This window comes from Rhinoderma darwinii, chromosome 5, assembly GCF_050947455.1.
Source record: "Rhinoderma darwinii isolate aRhiDar2 chromosome 5, aRhiDar2.hap1, whole genome shotgun sequence".
Lineage (NCBI taxonomy): Eukaryota > Metazoa > Chordata > Amphibia > Anura > Rhinodermatidae > Rhinoderma > Rhinoderma darwinii.
The window spans coordinates 322,087,936-322,112,163 of NC_134691.1; the positions used below are offsets into that span (position 1 = coordinate 322,087,936).

A 24,228-nucleotide genomic window follows, 5' to 3' on the forward strand; every position below is an offset into this window, starting at 1 on the left:
CAAAGCACAACAGTGATTACTAATCATAATATAGTTTCCTTTAATCACCGCACAGACACTAGTGTACTCACTCCATAGGGATATTTTACAATGCGCCTTCTGAGATGTTAAAGGAAAATTCCATTCAAAGAAGAAAATTCCGCTATCACATAGTTGTGTTCCTGTGCTCCCTGTATTTGATGTTAATATATAATTTATACAGTATTGTAGCATCTAATATCTGTAGATATATAGTGACATATTCCTGAGCAGAAAATGATGTGCCAGACTCCACCCCTGCTGCAAATGATGTGCCAGACTCCGCCCCTTAATGTTATATCTCTTTTACTGCACAGGCAGCAGTTGGCAGGTGCATAGTCATGTGACTCTGAGAAATAATTTATGCCCCTACCAGAATGTATAAATCGCATCGTATTGATTTCAAGCAAAGGTGGTCATCAGTGTAACATTTCATGACTGGAGTCTTCAAAAGAGTTTTCCGTAGTTTTACTTGGTGGCCTATAGCTTCTTAGGATAGGTCATCAATGTGTGATCAGGTTTCCTATCCACGGGACCCCACCAATCAGCAGAATGCCCCCTCAGTGCAATACCAACACTGGGGTCCCCGCTGTCGTGTCTGGAACTGCAGCTCAGTCCCGTTCACTTGCTTGGACTGAGCTGCAGTACCAGACACACCTGCAGCCACAGGGCCGGTTTTAGACAAAGTGTGGCCCTGGGCAAAGTTAAAAGTGGGGCCCCAAATGCTGAATTACTACCCAAATGCTGAATTACTATATTAATAATGCAGTTAATTCAGAAGGCGGTGTGCAGAGAAATGCATCTCTGATTTCTAGCTTCTCCAGGAGGGCTGCAAGCCCCAAAGCATATGTCCCCCCTCTTACACAAAAAAATTATTTATAAAGATATACAGTTATTAAATCATACGACTATACCAGATGAAATATTACCTGCATACTGTTACTGAACACAACTCACTATTATAAGACTAATATTGCCAATAATAATACATTATAAAGTCCAAATAATACTGCCACACCATGACCAAATAGTGATTGAATAATACCCCCATACTGTTACTAAATAATACCGCTATAAAAAGACCAATTTTACCACCATATAGTGACCATATAGTGGTAGGTGCCAGTTATACACAGAGGCTCTGCAGACCATATAAGTGATAACAGCACATTTATATCCAGTGACTCATAGGTGATGTTTTCTCTGATTAGAGTTGTTCACTTTCCCTTTTTTTCTCCATCCGGCCCATACCACTGTGACAACTTATTCCAGCCACGACTCGTAGGCAGAATTTGACACACAGACATGTTGCTTTCTCGCTTTTCCATCACCCTCCACATCTATACCCCATCCTCTAAACAAACTCGTAATCCACAGTGCCCCAGATAGGAATAATGATCCCTCCTTGTATATAGTGCCACACATCCCACTTTTATATAGTGCAATACAGCCCCCCTTGTATATAGTGCCACACAGCCCCCCTTGCATATAGTGCCACACAGCCCCCCTTTTATAAAGTGCCATACAGCCGCCCCTTGTATTTAGTGCCACACAGCTCCCCTTGTATGTAATGCCACACAGCCCCCTTGTATATAGTGCCACACAGCCCCACCTTGTATATAGTCCCAAAAACCCCCCCCCCTTTGTATAAAGTGCCACACAGCCCCCTCCCTTGTATATAGTGCCACAGCCCCCATCTCCATTGTATATAGTGCCAACAGCCCCCCTTGTATATAGTTTATAGTATATAGTTTTCTCTGATTAGAGTTGTTCACTTTCCCTTTTTTTCTCCATCCAGCCCAGACCACTGTGACGACTTATTCCAGCCACGACTCGTCTCTGCAGAATTTGACACACAGACATGTTGGTTTCTCGCTTTTCCATCACTCTCCACACCTATACCCCATCCTCTAAACAAACTCGTAATCCACAGTGCCCCAGATGGGAATAATGCCCTCTTTGTGCCCCTGGATATAGCGCCACACACAGCCCTCTTGTAGATAGCGCCACACACAGCCCCCTTGTAGATAGCGCCACACACAGCGCTCTGTAGATAGCGCCACACACAGCCCTTCCCCTTTGCCACACAGCCCCCTCTCTCTTGCATATAGTGCCAGACAGCCCCCCTCCCTTGTATACAGTGCCACACAGCCCCCCTCTCCCTTGTATATAGTGCCACACAGCCCCACTCCCTTTCATATGGTGCCCTATAGTCTCCCTCTCCCTTGTATATAGTGCCACACAGCCCCACTCCCTTTCATATGGTGCCCCATAGTCTCCCTCTCCCTTGTATATAGTGCCACACAGCCCCCACTTGTATATAGTGCCACACAGTCCCCTTTGTATATAGTGCCACATAGCCCCCCTTTTATATAGTGCCATACAGCCCCCTTTTATATAGTGCCACACAGCCCCCCTTTTATATAGTGCCATACAGCCCCCCTTTTATATAGTGCCATACAGCCCCCTTGCATTTAGTGCCACACATTTTCCCTTGTATATAGTGCCACACAGCCTCCCCCTTGTACATTATGCCACACAGCCCCCCTTGTATATAGTGCCACACAGCCCCCTTGTATATAGTGCCACAGAGCTCCCTTTGTATAAAGTGCCACACAGCCCCCTCCCTTGTATATAGTGCCACAGCGCTCCTTTCCATTGTATATAGAGCCACACATTCCCCCTTGTATATAGTGCCACACAGCCCCTCCCCCTTGTATATAGTGCCACACAGCCTCCCCCTTGTATATAATGCCACACAGCCCCCCTTGTATCTAGTGCCACACAGCCTTCTCTTGTATATAGTGCCACAGAGCCCCCCCTTTGTATAAAGTGCCAAACAGCCCCCTCCCTTGTATATAGTGCCACACAGCCCCCCTTGTATGTAGTGCCACACAGCCTCCCTCCCTTGTATATAGTGTCACACAGCCCTCCTCTCTCTTGTATATAGTGTCACACAGCCCTCCTCTCCCTTGTATATAGTGCCAAAAATGCCCCCCTTGTATAGAGTGCCACAGAGCCCCCCCTTGTATATAGTGCTACAGCGCCCCCCCCCCCCCTTTGTATAAAGTGCCACACAGCCCCCTTCATTGTATATAGTGCCACAGCCCCCCTTTCCATTGTATATAGAGCCACACAGCCCCCCTTGTATATAGTACCACACAGCCCCCCCTTGTATATAGTGCCACACAGCCTCCCCATTGTATATAGTGCCATACAGCCCCCTTGTATATAGTGCCACACAGCCCCCCTTGTATATAGTGCCACACAGCCTCCCTCCCTTGTATATAGTTTCACACAGCCCTCCTCTCTCTTGTATATAGTGTCACACAGCCCTCCTCTCTCCTGTATATAGTGTCACACAGTCTCCCTCTCCCTTGTATATAGTGACAAACAGCCCCCCTTGTATAGAGTGCCACACAGCTGCCCCTCCCCTTGTATATAGTGGCACACAACTCCCCCCTCTGATTGTATATAGTTCCACATAGACCTCCTCCAAAAAAATATTTTAGTTATCTTGCCCCGTTCCCACAATGGACAGAGTGCTTCACAGCCTCCGGGTGCGATCTTTGAGCAGCCCAGCATGATGCAGTGATGTCATCACGCCGGCCTGCGCATGGAGTCTTCCCAGTGCCTTATAGGCTGCAGCCCTAACGTGGCCTGCAGCCTATAGTATTCAATTGTATTTGCGCCCTGAGGATGCAGATACAAGTGAATGTGGCTGTCACTAGCACCGTGGCCCCCTCCGGTGCTAGCGACGCCACCAGCCATGAGGGGGCCCGTGCTGTTCGGCACATAAATGTTATGTGCTAGGCGGCATGGGCCCCCTCATGCTACAGGCCCCGCTGCAGCCGCTATGGCTGCTATAGTGTGCAGTGGACCCTAAGAGGATGGGGGCTCTGGGCAATTGACCAGTTTGACTCCCCCCAACACCAGTCCTGTGCACTCATATGGATGTTTCTATGTCAAGTACAACAGTAAAGGGTCCGCCACGCTAATTCTGTTTAGTTTGTAACATTTATGTATAATTATATATATTATGTACTGGCCACACGTAACAGATCATAGTGACAATCACTATATGAAAGCTGATGAGATCCATCATAATGAAGAAAATGTATTGACTTGCTAAAAATAATCTCAGTGTGTACATTGGCAGTGTGAATCTATACAGTATATACTGACTGTATGACAGCCACTTAGTAATAAAATAGCAGCAGTTTTCTACAATTGTTGGTATGCAAAAAGATTACCATAAAGGCTGATAAACACAGCAGTAAAATTCTATAGGCCCCTAATGTACCTCTGTGTACCTAAAATTGTATACGGATTCCATAAAAAGCAGTGCCATAAAAATCACAGTAAATATTATTACATGTTGCAGGTACACTACAGTGGCAGGCTACGTGCCTACATGTCCTTAATTCAGGTCTTTAGGGACTCATGCTACCATATGGGGTCTGTGTGGATGAGCCCTAACACAGTAGATGACGATCCAAAAATGTTGCTAATATGTTTCTGCCACAGAACTCTTGGTAAATTCACAGAATCTAAAGAAAATGAGATATAGTGGGCAGAGACATGCAAATTGTTATTTTCTGCTACTAGTGGTCAACTATGCATCCAGAATTGAAAGTACAGACTTATTTATTTCATCCTGTATACAGCTATTTCTGGGCTTATCAGCCTTCATCAATGCAAGATATTGAAACCATGAAAAGAAAATTTGCATGTCTCCGCCCACTATCCCAGAATGAGGATTAAAGGGAATGTGTCGCTAGAATTTTTTTTTTTTTTTTAGTTAAACACTTAGTGTATAAATGATTAAACATTGTTCTAATTTTTTTAATTTTTTCACTAGTCAGGAAATATTATAAATTAGATTCTAATTTATAACATTTCCCTGTGCTGGTCACTAGATGGAGCAATTCCCAAAATTGCAGCATTGGCATGTGGTAAAGCAACCACATTGCTTTATGCTGCAAAATTTGAGAATACACACTCGCTCTAGTGAGCTCACAGAATCCCCCCTCCTTTATCCTGGCTAGTGCCAGGAGAAAGGACGGGATTGAACGTTCAAACCTCCTACACAGTGTGTCGCCATTTTTTGAGCTAACACACAGTGTAGTAGGTTTACATACAGTAGTAATCACACAGTAAAACACGTACATACACAGACCTAACTTTCCTGCTCCTGCCGCCGCCGCTCCCTCCGGTCCATCCGCCCCGTCTGCTCCCTCCGCTCCAAGTGCTTGCTTCAGAACACAAGTCCGGAAGCCGCGACCGGAAGTAGTAATCTTACTGTCCGGCCGCGGCTTCCAGTCCACAAGAAAATGGCGCCGGACGTCGCTCGGCCGAAGACCTTCAATTTGAACTGTGTGGGAGCGGCGCATGCGCCGTTCCCACACAGACGGCGTGCAGCATAGTGGATGGAACGGGTCCCGTTTGCATTCACTATGGGGCTGTATGTGCCGTATTCCATCTCTGTATGTGTCGTTAATCGACACATACAGAGATGGCAAAAAAAATGGCAGCCCCCATAGACAAGAAAAAGTTAAAAACTAAAAAAAACTAAAACACAAACACACAAATAAACAAAACATTTTTTAATAAAACACTAAAAGCAAATTGATATAAAAAAATTTTTTTTCGCAACACCCGTCCTTTAATGTTCTTGTTCTGTGGATATGTGAGGGATGTAAATATGCAAATACCTTCTGTTTGAACAAGTCTGTGTGTATACCACATTTTTTGAGCCAGGAAGTGTCTGGTTCCTTTTAGCCTTCCTCACCCTAACCTTGATACTTACCTTTTATTGGTAAATTTTTTAAACATTTGTTCAATAATTCAGAATATTTGATAATCTAGCATTTATCAATTCCCAGTGATGCTGGATTAAATTGTATTTTATTGAAAAAAGGCTTGGTAACAGAATTACTACAACACAGACCTCTATAATCTATCTATTTCATCTTTTTATTTTATTTAAAAACATTTTACAACATAGAAATAACTATAAGTATGAAGATACACACTGGGCCCGGCCCCTCCACACTTTTATAGATGTAGAGATCACAGCAAATAAATTACATCAAATATTCTAGGAAAACCTGAGGTGCAAATTTATCAAGTGCTTTAATGCATCTCGTGAGATAATGATCACTTTAGGTGATGTTATTTTATGGGGTGGTTCATCAAGCCATGCGTTACCTTAGACATGCTTGTAAATCAACCTGGCACAATGGTATTGTATGGCAGTAAATGATCTTTTACGAGATGTAATCATTGTGATTGATAAAATTCTAAGGGAATGTATTGTGACTGTAGTGTTGCACAATAAATATCTACAAAATATATATGTAAAATATTTACAAAATATACATATTATTATATATAAAGCATTAATATAAAGCACATACATTAATAAATCAATAAAATAAATTGAAAATATTATTCTATACAGAGGGCGTAAAGGTAGCAGTCCCACCCGAGCCCTGGTGCATATGAGGGCCCAAAGTAAGTTTTTGCCACATAAGAAGAAACCAGTATTATAAATGGCACATGGTAAGTGGGGGGGCCTGTTATAGAGTTTGCATTGGGGCCCAGGAGCTTCATGTTATGCCTCGGATTATATATATATATATATATATATATATACATATATATATGCAATGTTCGGTTATACATGGCAGTTAGACAGGGAAAGTGACAGGTAAGCTATATGGACTGAACATATAAACTTTTTTACATTATAGATTATACTTTGGCCATTTTTACTTTTTCATATCCGAAAACCATCACACCATGTTCACTGCCTCACTCCTCATTGTAGCTGTGGTTTGTTTACAATCCTACCGCCCATTAATGCCTTTGCTTAAATCGATCCACATCAGTCCATCTCTCCTTCCCTCCCCCATGTACAGCTCCCATGCACTATTTACTTTCCTCAATCACCTTAAACCATCGCATCCAACTTCTCAACATAAAAGTCACTCTTATAAATCACATACCCATCTGCTGTCTCTCTCCATTCTCCTGCTACTAGCTGCAGGGGACATCTCTCCCAACCCTGGTCCTCCCTTTTCTTCTGCCAAGCTTAACCCCTTACCTGTCATGCATAGAAACCCTGAAAATCTTCTTACCATGCCTTGTATGTCTCCTGTCTCTTTTAACTGTGTTCTCTGGAACTCTCGGTCCGTGTGCAACAAACTCACCTTTATTCATGACTTTTTCCTCTCTAACTCTCTCAACCTTCTGGCTCTTACAGAAACATGGCTACACCTGTCTGACACTGCTTCCCCTGCTGCTCTATCTTATGGTCTCCAGTTCTCTCATGCCCCCAGACCTGAGAACAGGCAGGGTGGAGGAGTAGGTATACTTCTTTCCCCACACTGCACTTTTCAGGTCATTCCCCCTGTCCCCTCACTCACATTTCCCTCTTTTGATGTCCACACCCTCAAGCTCTTTCGCTTATTTTCCCTCCGAGTGGCAGTTGTCTACCACCCCCTGGGCTCACCACGTCAATTCCTGGATCATTTTGCTGCCTGGCTTCCACAGTTTCTATCCTCTGAAACACCCACTCTCATCATGGGTGACTTCAACATCCCCATTGATAACCCAATCTCCTCATCTGCCTCCCAGTTTCTATCTTTAACCTCGTCCCTAGGTTTGTCACAACTTACTAATTCTCCTACACATGAAGACCGGCATTCGCTTGACCTGGTCTTCTTTCGTCTCTGCTCAGTTTCTGACTTTATTAACTCTCCTCTCCCGCTCTCTGATCACAAACTTCTCTCCTTTTCTATCAAATATTCTCTGCCTCCTCAGGACATGCCTACGTATCAGACATACAGAAATCTACATGCCATTAACACCCAGTAACTCATAGACAGTCTATAGTCCACATTGTCCCCTATCTCTTCCCTCTCCTGTCCCAATCTGGCCGCCAAACAATACAATAACACTCTCAAAAATGCTTTGGATGAAGCAGCCCCCACTACACTCCGAACCACCCGACAAAGACGACGACAACCCTGGCACACACCCCAATCCCGCTTTCTTCAGCGGTGCTTGAGATGTGCCGAACAACTGTGGAGAAAATCGCACTTGTCAGCAGACTTCCTCAATTACAAATTTATTCTCAAAACTTACAACACTGCCCTTCACCGCGCCAAACAAGCCTATTTCACTTCTCTCATCTCCACACTATCTAATAATCCAAAACGCCTCTTTGATACTTTTCATTCCTTTCTTAGTCCTAAAGTGTAGACGCCGATCACAGATCTCAGTGCTGAAGACCTGGCCAATTATTTTAAAGCTAAAATTTACAACATCTGGCAAAAATAAATTTGTTTTTATAATTAATCAATATTTGAATGATTTCAAAAAACTTTGAAATTGACTTTAATTCAATTTTTTTTAATCTTTATATCCTGTATATATTGAAGCTGTATGCTGCCATCAAAGTAGATTCCATCAGTTCAGCTGCACTGACGGCTCGGCTGAAAGCTGGTCCTGCGTGTCTCTGATATGCAAGACCTAGCTATTAACGATCACATCTAAGAGACACACAGGACTAGCTTTCAGCCGAACCGTCAGTGCAGCTGACCTGACGGAATCAGCTGAAACAGAACGATACAGCTTTTTTGTATACAGGATACATCGAATCTATATCTTAAAAAGGAAAATAAATAATAATAGTCAATTAAGAAGTTGTTTGAAATCACTAAAAACATTAATTTATTTTTGTTCAAAAGTGTACATAGCCCTTAAATATTATCATTGATATTTATATTCAATTGTTTCTATCCAAGTATTAGATGTATGATGTGTGGATCGGGAGAAATAGATCTATGAAGAAGAAACGAGTATAACGCGGTGGAGATGAAAAAAATTTTTTGAACAATGTTGGTTATGAATAGATAGCTGAAAGATTTTAACAAACATTGCTTATGACTATAAATACCGCACAATTGACTACCTGACATTGAGCTCCTGCAGAAGACTTCACCAAAAAGTTACTCTCCAGGTGTGATGATAAGTTGTTCTCTAAATTTATAGAGTCTGCACTGAAGTATGTGAAGTGTCCTAAAGGGTAAAAAGAAATCATTAGTAAAACATTTAAATGTACTGTCTAGGGTTTAGATACCATAGAGCTGGCCTTGCCACCCAGTCCTACTCTCTTTGCTATTAGGTGGCAAGAACCTGTACAGGACTCCAGAGGAACAGTATTGCTAGCAAATGCTGGTGTGGGAAATTGACCCAAGGGTCATGAAAATGGGGGTAGAGGGTAAAAAAAATGTCATACTTTTCTGACCTGGTTTGCAAAACCAAACACCATAGTGGGGGGCCCATTTTGAGCTTTGCCATGGGTCCTCTCTCTTCTACATAGCCACTCTTTACTGCATTTACTTATCCATAAAAAAAACATATTGTACTCTTATCTCTGTACTATAGCAAAGATGAGTTTGTCATCTGGTAAGTATTTTACATAGAACTGTAGTTAAACCTAATCGAAAAACTTGAAGGGCTTTTCTATTTAATGTTCCCACGCTGTCAATCAGCTCAGTCCCGCATCACTCTCTCTGTATAATCTTGAATGATCACTATGTATGACAGGTTATGTGACCATGGTGGATGGATGAAATGTCACCACAGCGGACAGAGTTTGGCCAACATGTCTTCATGTGACAGAGCAGCTAAGCAGGAACGTTAAGGTAACTGTATATATATATCTATATGTATATAGATATATATATATATATATATATATATATATATTACCATTTAGACCCTATACAAAAGTTATTGTATTTTCCTGTGTCAATAGCTTTGGGAGACTGTAATACATTTTTAACCTCTCCTATCTGGTTCCCCAGGTATTCTGGATTCAAGTGCTACCCCTAGTTTGCATCCTGACCAGGACATTTTATCTTATTTAGAACATGAATAGGTGCTGGTCTGGATTAACAGATATTGTAGATTATAAAATAGTACAGAAAAGTATATAAAACTTGTACAGGTAGATAACCTTCATAAAGAAAGCTCAAACTCTTCTACTACATAATTGTTTTATTCAGAAGAAACAATTGGCAGGTTATCAAACCTTATGGATTATCGGATGCCGGATTAAAGAAATTTAACGATAGATAGATAGATAGATAGATAGATAGATAGATAGATAGATAGATAGATAGATAGATAGATAGATAGATAGATAGATAGATAGATAGATAGATAGATAGATAGATATGAGATAGATGATAGATAGATAGATAGATAGATAGATAGATAGATAGATAGATAGATAGATAGATAGATAGATAGATAGATAGATAGATAGATAGATAGATAGATAGATAGATAGATATGAGATAGAAATGTTTGAGCTCTTGTGCTACAGGATCCTAAATTATACAATGTCTAGAGGGAGCTCTGAACATGTAATATTAATAATATTATTTTATATAAATAAGTAACAATGTTACAAGACTCCAGATCACTTTTCGGAGATGTTCACCCGTCCTGGGATAGTTTAGCTGTAAGATCAGATTGTGCAGCAAGGAGGTGAAGTCACAGGGCAGAGTAGCAGGTGAACATGCTGCATGTATTATAGTATAAGGGGGGTAGAAAGATCTGGAGATCACAATCCGACTTTCATTTTATTATATACTGTTTCTTACAGTAATAACAGAGGGTGACAGCATATAAACCTAAAATGCAAACCAAGTCTGCACATCATACTCATGTATATTACATGACACCTATTAATAATTTATGAAAGTGCCTTAATAGGTAAATAAATATTAAAGTGCGTCACCGGCATATAATATGACTAACATTGCTCAAGAATGTTCTTCTTCAGTATTTCACTTGCAAGAGCAGCAGTTTGTACTCCAGAGCTGTACTTCCAAGAGAGGGTGAGAATTTATAATATAGAAAGACATTTTTTAATCTATGGGGAGCTGTTTTTGTCACACTGCTACACATCTACATACAAGTATACAGATAATCTTCACTGATTTCACTATGTCCACTTGAATTAGTACACAAGGCGAAGAAAACACTGAGGTAGGAACAGCCACATGACAGCCCACTAAGCGGCTATTATAATATGATAAAACAAGCAAATTTTTTTTTCTTTAAAAATTAGAGTCATACGGAGCAAACCCAGGCAAGACCCATGGCCCACTCCACTTGGTTGCAATTTTTGAGTTTTTAGAAGACAGTGTGTAGAGAAAGACTCTGGGCTTCTCCCTGCCATGAGACGCGGCTCTGCTCACTGTTAGACAACATGAGCTGGCAGCTCACACTTTTATTGCCCTGCAGCTGCTTGAACAGCACATAAAGCAACTGTAGGGGAGTCGGAGCACCCGGGGCCGTCATGCATTGTCTAAGGCCTAGTTCACGCAGAGTTTTTTGCAGGCAGAAAAATCTGCCTCAAAATTCCTTCAGGAATTTTGTGGCAGATTTTGACCTGCCTGCACTTTCTTTGATGCAGTTTTGCGGCGTTTTTTGCTGCATTTTTCGTCAGCAGCCATTGAGCGCCGCGTGACTTTTTATTTGGACGTTTTTGGTGCGGTTTCCAAAGCGGTTTCCGCGTCACAGACAGCGCCAAAAATCTCTGTGTGAACTAGGCCTAAGGCCGGATTCAGATGAACGTGAGCGTTTTGCGCCCGCACAAAACGCATGCGTTTTGCGCGCGTGGCAGCAGCGTGACAGCTTCGTGTGTCCTGTTCATATGGTGCGCGGCTGCGGCTGCGTGCTTTTCGCGCACCCGCCATCTTTATGACACTCCGTTTGGATGTTTGTAAACAGAAAAGCACGTTGTGCTTTTCTGTTTACATTCATTCTTTTACTGTTGTTGCGCGAATAACGTGCGTCCCACGGAAGGGCTTTCGTGGGGTGTGCGTGATTTTCACGCACCCATTGACTTCAATGGGTGCATGATGCGCGAAAAACGCCTAAATATAGAACCTGTCGTGAGTTTTACGCAGCGGTCTCACGCTGCGCAAAACTCACGGACTGTCTGCACTGCCCCATAGACTTGTATAGGTCTGTGCGACCCGAGTGAATACCACGCGGGCTGCACGGACGAAAATCACGTTCGTCTGAATCCGCCCTAAGGGGGAGCAGAGCAGCGCCTTTAATGGCATTGCAGGGAGAGAGCCCAGGGTTTTCCACCACACCTGCCCGAAAACATGGACTAACTGCAAAGGAGTGGGAGTCCCGGGTCCAGGATTGCAAGTGGACGGCTTTATTAAATGTCACTAGTCTCAGCCAATAAGCAGCTGTTCTTTGTGACTTGTAATGAAGCCGTGGCGCAGTCCAAGTTCCCGCGGCTCTGCGAGTATTGAGAACTAACAAGTCTGACAGCAACTAAAAAGTGAACATCCACTGATTTGCTTGAATGCAGACCTTTCCCAGCCAAGTAAGAAGTAACTATTAGATGGATTCATACATGGCGTAACTTAATGCCACAGATTTGATCGCGGCGAATCAGATGCAAAAAACGCATGTTTTACATGATGTGGATTTGCCGGGGGAATTACTGTGGATTTCACCCTTTGCATTGTAAAAAATTCAGATTTTGCGGCAGATTTGCTACGGTCAAATCCATAGCGTAAAATTACACCATGTGTATATCCACCCTTAGGGTACTCACACGTAGCCCATTCGGTGCGGCTTTTTCGTCTGGATTTTCGGCCGCAAAATCTGCAGCATAAGACTGTTGCAGGCAAGTGGATGAGATTTTACAAATCTCATCCATATGCTGCTGAATATTTTCTGCTCAGAAATCAGGTGAAATCTTTGGTAATATGTACAATACATGCAGTTTTACGGCCGCGTGTAACACATCGCAAATGGGCCATTAAGACTATCGCTCATGGGCCCACATAAACCTGGAGCCGTCCCTGGAGTCACATTCAATATCTACACTGCATGTAAGCCAAGTAATAGCTCCAACGAAGTAAGCAACATCAACATAGAACCGCCTGTATTGTTACCTACCATACGGAATTACCAATAATATTGTGCCAGCCACATCATAGTATCCATAAAATAATGAACATCACATATCAGTGCCCACAATGTAGTTACAAGTCTGTCACCCATAGCAGTGCCCGTGCAAATATACCAGTTCCATTGCCCCTTATCTCTACAATTGTCCTTTACTTCCATTGGCTCTTCTACTTAAATTTTAGATATCATCAGCCAATCAGGAGCAAATGAAGCGTAGCTATCTCTTCCTGTGCCAGTCTCTGGAATGACAAATCTGTATTGGAGAAGACAAGTCGGAGGTTTTGGGACAGTACCAAGAATACGGGACCGTCTCACTGAATCCTGGACACTTGGGATGGGTGTTGGGTAGACACTAGTCGAATAAATGAGGTTTATAAGCTGCATTTTTTCCGAGCCACAACGAGCCAAGCCTTGAAAAATAACTGTGTGAAATTCCAAACAGAGATTTGTCTTGGATTATACAAAAAGTTGGTTGGAATTTTTTTTTTATCTAAAGTTTATTCGGTAGAAACTGCCTCTGATAAGAATGTTTTGCAAGTTTCTCCAGCGAAAACCTGATATTAAATAGGCCTGTGTATTCTTTTGGCTTTCGATCTTCTGCACTGTATTATTTATAGTCATTTTCTTTTACCTTTCTAAGCCATTCCTGGCTCAAAACACAGCTCCCCGGGATCATAAATAAATGAGAATTCATCTATGGCAACAACAGTATAAATATTCCTAACAGATCTCCCACAGTAATGTCTAATTTATTAGACAAGTTATTCTCAGATAATATTTCTATTCTTTAACACGAGCACGGTTACTTATTGATGAATAATACGTGTTTTTCTATACTTATTTCATTTTTTAATATACATTCCTCATACTGTTATAATATTAATATATGACTTTAATAGGAATTTATACTATGTGGATACAATAAGAACTTCTTATACCACTTTCTCAAACCAGCCCTCACTGGCCAGCAACTTTTCATTTAGTTTTCTTTCAGGCTGCCATATTGAATTCTATTGAAATCCATAGGGGAAGAAGCTAGTTGCTCACTACTGTCTGACATATCCCTGATGGACAAACTTTTGGTTCTTTTTCTCTCAGTGAAAAGTGTAAGAGCGATGGTTATTGATATTAACTGACAGGGAAAGTTTAGAGAGGGAGGGTTGAGGACCCTGTGGGTGACCAGGTGACAGAAAAATTAGTCCCATGAGAGATAACATGGCTGACAAATGTAGCTGTCAGAGAGTTTCATAGTCTGAGGGCAAGAGAAGTATGATTTCTCATGTGTCACAACCCCTACTACAAAGATTCCCTTTTTTGTGAAACTTTCTGCCCCATAAGGAAACTGCGGGAAACTCTTTTGTGCTGTGCAGTCCTAGCCCAAATGACAGTGTTTGAGAAAAATATTTTATTTTTTATTGGAGATACTCTTGAAAGTGGTTCTCCGCTTTTTGTTAAAAAAGTTTCCTAAAGACAAGTTCATCATAAGGTGTCCTGCTGCTGGGACCTTCAATTATCAGCTGCAATCTGTTGTAGAACTTAAAAGCAAAAGTTCAATTCCCCTGCAGCGCCACCACAGGGGAAATGAAGCATTACAAAGTTCCTAATTAAATCTAAATGCCTTATATGCTGGAAGCTCTTTGTAGCCACTCTCTGCTTAATGTATGGATGAATACTCTATTAGGGTATTTGAACCGGACCACACTATAATGCTTTAAAAGTATCATTTTAATCCACAGTTGCATTGAGTTGACTACAGCTGTAACAGGATTGAGATTTGTTGGATGGGCAGACACCTGGTATGGGGATGACTTTTCTTAGAGCATACATATATATGATCACAGTTGGTGTCACTTACCATATTCACTATTGGTTGTATGGTCTCTATTAAGCCAGATATCACTGTATGTTGCTCCACTGGTTATTTTCCAGACCCAACCATTGGTATTAAGTGCTTTCCAACCACAAAAACCAGACTCAAAGTCACATGTGCTAAAATTTCCTACAGAAGTAAAAAAAAATGCACGTTAACTATGTTTTCAGGATTACCATATATTCAAAACGTGGCAATGTTCAGATGTTAAAGGGACTCTGTCATCAGATATCCATATTGAACTACCAACAGGCTATTAAAGATTAGGCTAACCTGATTCTGACGTGTATTATGTCTTTCCCCAGAGTGCTTCCTTTGAAGAGAAAAAGCTTTTATTCCTTTACTACATTTATGCAAATGAGCATTTTAGAGCAACGAGGGCATCACCGTTGCTCCAAAATGCTCTCTCGTCATTCCCCAGTTCAACCCCCCTCCATCCCTGCTTCCTTTGATTGGCAGGGGCCCGGCAGCGTACTAGGAGAGTTTACGCCTGGCCCCGTAGTGTAGTGAACGCGCGCACGTGCCTACATCCTAATCGGCGCATGTGCAGTGTAATATTTTTTCTCATCATTCTAATCGGCACTACTGCGCATGCACCAACTAGGATGTAGGGACGCACTCGCATTGACTACACTACGGGGCAAGGTGTAAACTCTAGTACGCAGCCTGGCCCCTGGCAATCAAAGGAAGCAGGGAGGGATGGGGGTTGAACTGGGGAACGACGAGAGAGCATTTTGGAGCAATGGTGACGCTTTCGTTGTTCCAAAATGCTCATTTGCATAAATTTAATAAAAGCTTTTTCTCTTCAATTATGTCTTTCTCTGTGGAAAGACATAATACATGTCAGAATCAGTTTAGCCTAATCTATAATAGCCCGTTGGTAGTTCAATATGGACATCTGGTGACAGACTCCCGTTAATGTTTGGACTATCCCCCAACTATGGCATGCTATGTCCGGCCGGTGATTCCTTACTGGGTTGCCTGTGCAATAACCAGTTGAGTCAGATCCTCGAGAAGGTGCCGATCCCCACTCTGGCTAACAGAAGGGAGTCCTGAGGGGGATGTTCCTCTCTATTAAACCTACATGTCCTTATAAAACTAACAGCCACATTTGAGCAGCCTCTCCTTGTTTTCTTGATAGTCCCTTTAGCCATTCATTGTCCTATGAAGATAAATATCCTTATATTTTAACCCCTTAATGACCAGCCTATTTTAGACCTTAATGACCAAGCCATTTTTTACGTTTTTCCATCGTCGCATTCCAAGAGCTATAACTTTATTTTTGCGTCTACATAGCTGTATAAGGTCTTGTTTTTTGCGGGACAAGTTGTATTTTTTAATAGCACCATTTTGAGGTACATATTATTTATTGATTAACTTTTATTAACTTTTTTTGGGGGGGAATAGAAAAAAATCTGAAATTTCGCCACACTGTTTTGCATCCTAAATCTACGGCGTTTACCGTGTGGTATAAATAACACAATAACTTTATTCAGCAGGTTGTTACGATTGCAACGATACCAAATTTGTATAGTTTTTGTATGTTTTACTACTTTTACACAGTAAAAACGCTTTTTTTTCAAAATTATTTGGTTTTGTGTCTCCATATTTGAAGAGCCGTAACGTTTTTATTTTTTCGCCGATGCAGTTGTATGAGGGCTTTTTTTTTTGCAGGAAGACATGTAGTTTTTATTTTTACCATTTTGGAGTAGATGCGACTTTTTGATCACTTTTTAATCACATTTTTTTAAAGTCAGGATTCACAGAAAACAGCAATTTTTCCGTCGTTTTTTTATTTAATTTTTTACGGCGTTCACCGTGTGGGTTAAGTAATGTAATAGCTTTATAGTCGGGTCATTACGGACGCGGCGATACCAAATATGTGTAACTTTTTTACTTTATTTTGTTTTTTTAATACTAAAGCAGTTTGTAAGGGGAAAAATTGGGTTTTTCATATTTTTTTTTTCACTTTTTTTTTTCATTAACTTTATTAAACTTTTTTTAAAACTTTTTTACTAGTCCCACTAGGGGACTTTAATATGCGATCATCCGATCGCTATTATAATACACTGCAATACTTTTGTATTACAGTGTATTACTGCCTGTCCGTTTAACACGGACAGGCATCTGCTAGGTCATGCCTGCGACATGATCTAGCAGGCATTCGCTACAGGCAGACCTGGGGGCCTTTATTAGGCCCCTGGCTGCCGTTGGAGACACAGACACTCGGCGATCGTATCGCCGGGTGTCAGTGGGATGAGAGGGAGCTCCCTCCCTCTCTCCAAAACCACTCAGATGCGGTGCACCCTATTGCGCACCGCATCTGAAGGGCTAAACGGGTGAGATCGATACTAATATCGATCTCACCTGGCAGAGCAGGGACGCCCCCAGCCCTCAGCTGCCTCTGGCAGCTGAGAGCAGGGAGATTTGACAGCTCCCTGCTCTGTTTACTTTATTCTGATGCAGCGTCGTAAAAAGTTGTATTGGCGGTCACTAATGGGTTAATGGCATGGGAGGCGACCTGAACCCTGTATCCTCCGAGGTCAAAGTGTCTATTTCATTAATATTTTTTACATAAATGAATGCCCCAATTTATAACAATTCATAGTAATCAGCACTTACTTTGATGCATAGATCATTTATAGGCATGCGTAGATTCGTCAAATACAGTACATATATTTCTGAAACACAAGGCTGCCACTAGGGGGAGCAAACTGACTCCAGATGTATACAGCTATAAGACAGTATAAATGCAAGTTGCCTCAGGGAAATCAACCCGAATAGATTCCTGCAATCAGTCCTTGACAATTTTCTAGCAAGCAATATGTCATTTCAATTTATGTTTTCTTGAATTTGAACAGTATTAAAAAATAAGGGATTGGTGTAAAGTTATTTAAGGATTAAATCCCATTTACAGCAGCCGTGGCAGGTTGAACAGGCTAGATTTTTTATTTATTTTTTAGTCATTCTCTCTCGATATTGCTTACTTTCATGTAATCCAGTTTTTGGCAAATACAAATTTGCTAATAAATCAATTTGTGGCTTTGCAAACTGAATCTATCCTAAATCTAAAGCAACACTTAGGATTTGCGATACATTATTGTATAATTTGTGGCAAGTTCAGTTCAATTAGTTCCTCCAAATAACAAATATATATTTTCCAAATATTTACAGAGCAAATTCTGCCGTCTTGAACCGTGCAGTACAATGGAGGATTTCTTCCAATATACTACCAATACTCCCATCAGCCAGTGGGTTCCCAAAAATAGAATTTTCTTTTATGCTTTAGATCTTAATTTTATTTTTGATGTGAATAAATTTGGGTGTTTTAAGGTCAAATTAACCCTGTAATGACGCCGGTATGTTTAGCCCTGAGGATCAGTTAAAAGGGCTATTCTAGTAAGCACTCTTCATAGTTTACCAGGTGCAGCTCAGTAAATTCGGTAGTGACAGTGGCTGGTATTGCAGCACAGTCTCATTCACTTTAATAAAACGAAGTTGAAAAGAACTGCAGTACCAGGCGCAGCCATAACCAGATGTGCGGCGCTATACCTGGTAATCAATGACGAGACCGCAGCTCCCACAGTAATATGGCAGTTAATGGAAAGTGGCACAATTTGTGTGAAATTGGAAGAATACATTGGCACAGTAAATTTGTATGGGCACCATATTACAGCTCCATACAATTTAGAGGCTGTACGGAGCTGTATGATCGATAATAATCTGAAAAATACAGTTATTGGTGATTATTAAAATCTAATAATGTAATATAAATTAGTCCAATAAATAGTTAAACCAACTCTCTCCCTATGACGTTTTCATTAAAAAAAGTTTAAAATTCCAATTCCATTAATTTATGAAAATGTCATAAATCAATATACGTTCTCCAAACATCATTTCACCAATCAATCTTGTAGTCATTTCTATTAGAGATTATTGATTAAACCCAAACCGGAAAATTCAGACGTACTAGAAATTGATAGGTCTTCATCGCAACCATCACTGCAGTCATTGGTAAAGTCACTATTGGATTCACCATCAAAGCGCGATCTATTGGTAGAACTCGGAATAGCAGAATATTCTTGGCAGTCGGTACATTTAAATCCATCTAAGGCAATGAACCCACTGATGTTCCTTACTGTTCCTTCAAAGGCAAGCTTTAGATTATACCATAGATATGTTAATCATTGTGATGTTTCTGCGTGTATACAAGTAGTAAATGCTCGACATGCAAGAATTACGTCTGTGACAGTTGTCATCATCGACAACATAAGCATCAGGAACAATCTCATGCACAATTGTGAATATTAAAATTGCCCTTACTGTCAAATAAATGAAAAAGTAGAATCACTTGAACAAATCTCCATATCTAATTGTGCCAGCAATTTAGTTTTCATCATAAGTTCATTTATTCTGAAGTCAAAGAAAGAAAATTATAGCAAGCTCAATTATTTTAAGGGCTTTTCCGGGATTTTCAATTGATGGTTTGTCATTACCATAAGTCATTAATGTATGATTGGTGGGGGTCTAAACCCTGAAACCCCCAGCGATCAGCAGAAGGAAGAGGCAGCGGCACTCCCTGTGGCTGTGTGGTCCCTTCATTTAGTACTTGGCACAGTGACATCTCTGTCAGGGTGGCTCTGCCTGGTACTGCAGCTCATCCACAAAAGATAATCAGTTGAAAATCCCAGAAAACCCCTTTAAATTGACAATACAATTTTCCTTAAACATGGAGTTATTGGCCAAAAGCTCAAAAATGTAATGAAAAAAATCATTGCTGTAGATATTACAAGATAAGTCATGGCATTAAGGATTCTTCTTTGAACATATTAATTTAGGATAAGTCAACATTTGAACACAATTTTTATTTACATACAGTATAATGTTAAGTAACTTTGTTGATACATTGTTTTGCTTCTCTATATTATAGTCCAGAGCTGCATTCACAATTCTGCTGCATGTTACTTGTGTGTCTGTCAACAAGCTTGTTGACAGACACTCCCTTTACAGCTTAGCTAAGATCCTACAATGCAGTGGGACAGCGTTACTTATCTCGCCCAACTCTAGCGCTCTGCAGTGCTCTTTCCCTGGTGCCACGCTTACTTTGGACATCCACATCGTGTTGCTATAGAAACTAGCACTGGTTAGTGATGTCACTCAGCAGTGGATTTAAACCTTGCTTTTCCACTCGCCTCTGCCTGCTTGATCCTGTAGTGCAGTTGTTGATTGGAGGCAAACCTAGAGAGTGCCCTGCAAAAAAGACCATACCTCCCTACGGGGTGAAGACAAGAGCTCCTATAGATTCTGCACCTCAGGTTAGTCTGCACTTGCTTCTGTAACAGAAAGTTTATTTTTCCTACATCAAATTACTAAACAGCATAGTGTAAGGACTGCACTTTCTCCAAAGCAAATCACCAGAGCAAGATCAGATGTTAAGTCAGTATAACGGTTCTCACCGGTTTGTTTGTGGATCCTCTGTGTCATCTGGGAGATGGTGCTTGGAACCCAGGGCAACGCTTGGCACAGCGGGTTTAGAGGCGGTCGGATGGTGTGGACAGAAGTCAGGACAGGCAGCAGACGTCGTAATGGGTATGGGTAGCAATAGGTCAAGGCAGGCGGCAGGCAAGGATAGTCAAGTTCAGGCAGAGGCAGAAGGGACGGAAACAGAGAACCAGGGTACAGGGAAGCTCACGGGAAACTTGGTTGAACAAGCATTGATCAGAGGAAGGAGGATCATTAAATAGGAAGTCTTTGAATTAAGGTGCGCGTTGGCCATTTAAGAAACGAAGAGTCAGCACGCGCGCCCTCTAGTGGCTGCAGCTGCAGATTGAGGATGACGGCCGCGGACGGAGGAAAGGGATGCACTTACCTGACGCCGCTTAGGGCCAGCAGAGCGTCCGGATCTGGTAAGTGGAGCTCGGGATGAGCATGAGGGAATGGAGGGCGCAGGAACCGGAGCAGAGGCCGTGGGGAAGGCGGGGAACGGCGTGGCAGCCATTACAGTCAGCTAAGAATTCTGTGAGATTTCATCTCTGAAACCTGCAGAATTGTGAATGCAGCTCTGGAGTATAATACAGACTGTAACTCAGGATCAATACATGATAAGTAATGTAATGTACTTACAAAATTACTCAACTCTTTATGAAGAATATTCCGGTAAAGCTATGTTCCCTAACCTGTGGCTCTCCAGCTGTTGAAGACCTACAACTTCCAGCAAGCACTGACAGTCACCAGCTGTTAGGGCTTGCTGGGAGTTGTAGATTTGCAACAGCTGGAGAGCCAGAGGTTGGAGAACACTGCTGTAAGGTGACTGTTAAACAGGCCTGAGAGTAAGAAGTAGAAAGTAAAGACTGACAGAGAGAATATAAGAGGGAAATATCAATTGGAAAACTAGAGAGAGTTACAGCGTCTCAGTCTGGTCTTCGATTCTACACTTTCTGAGAGCAGCATAGGATAGAGGAGGAGATGCTGAGCACGGGGATATATGGTTTATGATTTGATTAAGTAAAATGCTGCCTGGAGCCATAGAGAAAGCCTGTGAGTCCTCCTCGCTCCGCCCACATACAGTGATCGACAGCTCTGCCTGTATGAGCTGGGAATCACTCTGTAAGAGAGCCAGGAAAATCAGGACTCACAGGCTTTCTCTATGAGATCAGGCAGCATTTAAATAGTTTTGTACATGAAAACACTGAATCATATAATAGAATACTATATATCCCCGAACTCAGCATCACCCCCTCTATCCTCTGCTGCCCCAGATAGGAGGCCTGACAGAGACAGTTTTAAGGGGTAGAGAAGTAAATCATTGGTAATTGGTAGATACACAACAAAGGCAGCACAAGTAGAAACTCCTTCATATTTGTTATATCATATATAATTATTTTACAGATATTCCATGTTCCACTTATCCCTCTAAGATGTGCGCTCTGGAAGTAATAAGAGTTTAAATATCACACCCTGCAGACCGATATAGCTATTATTGGACTTATTCCCCTCATTAATATGTTGTTTTAACGCTTTCATTTCCAGAGTGCCCAGCTTAGAGAGAACACTGGTGATAATCACTGTGCTCAATACCTGCAAGTGTACTGAGCTCTCCGGCAGACAGGCTTCTCCTTCCACCCACTGACCTTCGGTTGACACATTTTGTTCGAAAAGAGTTACTTCTTTCTGAGAAGATAAAAATGTGTCAGGATTAAAAATAAATATTATAAACACATGCAGGACCGCTATCAGAAATGATCTGACCCCATACAGGCAAACGGTCGCCTGAACACACTATTATGTCCATGAACCGCCATCTTGTACCCTATTGTATAATTCAATAGAATAGTGAGAAATAAAAAAAATACATAATTTTATTGATATATATTAAAACCCTAATGCGTACATGTGGGGGACACCTGAGGAAGTCTTGTTATACTTCTTTTCAGGCAAAGTCACCCACTGATATTGAAATTCAGGAAAATGATACGCTCTTTATGCAGCCTCTGAAGCCCATGCAATATATATATAATGGATCCACGGGGAAGAATACTGGTTGGTGCCTATACATATAGACTTATGTGAAATGAAGGGCAAGATGTTGGAAACCCGGTTTATTTGTAGCTCCCATGCAGCGACTGGTGGGTAGCGGGTAGGTGACAGCTCTCAGGTTAGTTTGGGCCTTGATATAAGTACCACCTGTACTGCCCTGATGGTGGCTATGAACACGTGTGCACCCATATTCTGTTTAGCAGTGACTTCTAATGAATTATTTAACTTTATGCTGCTGTCTTACATAAAATAAGTCAATAGAAAGCCAAACTTGTTGAATATGAACATGTTACATTTATACAAACACTCGGAGTAAATTAAAGCCGAGGACTTAAACAAGCATGCAATCAACTCCGTTCATTACGATCTGAAGCATCATGTCTATAAACAATCACTTGAAAAACAAAGTGTACTGTAATGAGAATAACTTCAAGTGGGGAGCTAAATGAATGTTAGCATCGACAGAAGGTAAGAATTACATCAGATATCCATGAAATGGATTCCACTCAAAACTTGTCTTTCACAGTTCCTAAAGCCACAATACACACGACAGGGTCCGAGCGTCAGACGATAAAAATGGCTGTTTTGGTCCGTTTTTCTCTGACATTTTGCATTCATTTTGCATCCCTTCCATTTCCGTTTCGGGCCGTGTTTCCGTTTTTGACGGCCAATTTTGACCCGTTTTGCATCAGTTTTTTTCCCTGTCCGTTTTAAAAACTGATGAATTTGATTTGTACATTTTTTTGACACACATTTTTCTCTGTAGATAATGCCACACGGTACTGCCACAGCCCCCTGTAGATAATGCCACACAGCCCACTGTAGATACTGCCACAGCCCCTCTGTATATAATGCCACATGCTGCCCTCTGTAGATAATGCCACACAGCCCCCTATAGATACTGCCACAGTCCCCCTGTAGCTAGTGGCACACAGCCCCCTGTAGGTAGTGTCACACAGCCCCCCTGTAGTTAGTGCCACACAGCCCCCTGTAGGTAGTGGCACACCCCCGATAGATGGCACCCCCCCTTCCTGTAGATAGTGCCACTGTAGAGGACTGTTCTAGGAGAAGTCCCTGACTTCACTGTCCATATATGGAGAGTGACATCTCCTGGAGCGGAATCACCGGCCACAGCTGTGCCAGGGATGGCTGTGACCGGGGATTCCGCTTCAGGAGAAGTCCCTGACGTCACTGTCCATATAGGGACAGTGAAGTCAGGGACTTCAACTGGAGCGGAATCACCGGCCGTTGTGGCCGGGGATTCCGCTTCTGGATTAGGGGACAGCTCCAGGAGAAGTCCCTGACATCACTGTCCATATATGGACTGTGAAGTCAGGGACTTCTCCTGTAGCAGAATTCCCAGCCACAGCTTCGGCAACGCTGTGTCCAGGGGTTAGGGTTATCCGCTCCTACAGGGAGCAAAAAAATCTTCTCCTCCTCCACGCATGCACTTCGCACTGTGAGGAGGAGAAGAGAGCGAGCGGCAGAAAGCACGGCCGTCACTCAGATCACATCCAAGTGGCAGCCGTGCTTTACACGGCCCCATAGACTTCTATGGGAGCCGTGCGGCATGGCGAACGGTCCAAAATAGGACATGGGCCGTGTGAATAGTTCCATTTGGGGTCTATTGTTCCCACAGCGGCCCTGTGACGGCCGTTCAAAGAACGGCCGTTACACGGCCGAGACACCCTGTCGTGTGAATAGGGCCTAAGAGTGCAGGAAATAAATCCAGAAGTATGATGTTATCTTCATTGATTAAAGGGGTTATGTGGGGACCAAAA

The 24,228-nt window shown here is 42.0% G+C and overlaps 1 protein-coding gene across 1 annotated transcript in view; it reads right to left on the reverse strand.

Moving 5' to 3' along the window:
• Positions 1 to 24,228, reverse strand: part of MALRD1 (MAM and LDL receptor class A domain containing 1) — a 274,434-nt gene that overhangs the window by 197,613 nt on the left and 52,593 nt on the right. Inside the window, exons 8-11 of the mRNA XM_075828272.1 lie at positions 21,989 to 22,081; positions 18,915 to 19,068; positions 14,897 to 15,040; positions 8,999 to 9,105 (exon numbers count right to left, since the gene is read on the reverse strand). Coding sequence (XP_075684387.1) covers positions 8,999 to 9,105; positions 14,897 to 15,040; positions 18,915 to 19,068; positions 21,989 to 22,081 — 498 coding nt within the window. The remainder of the gene's footprint in view (positions 1 to 8,998; positions 9,106 to 14,896; positions 15,041 to 18,914; positions 19,069 to 21,988; positions 22,082 to 24,228) is intronic.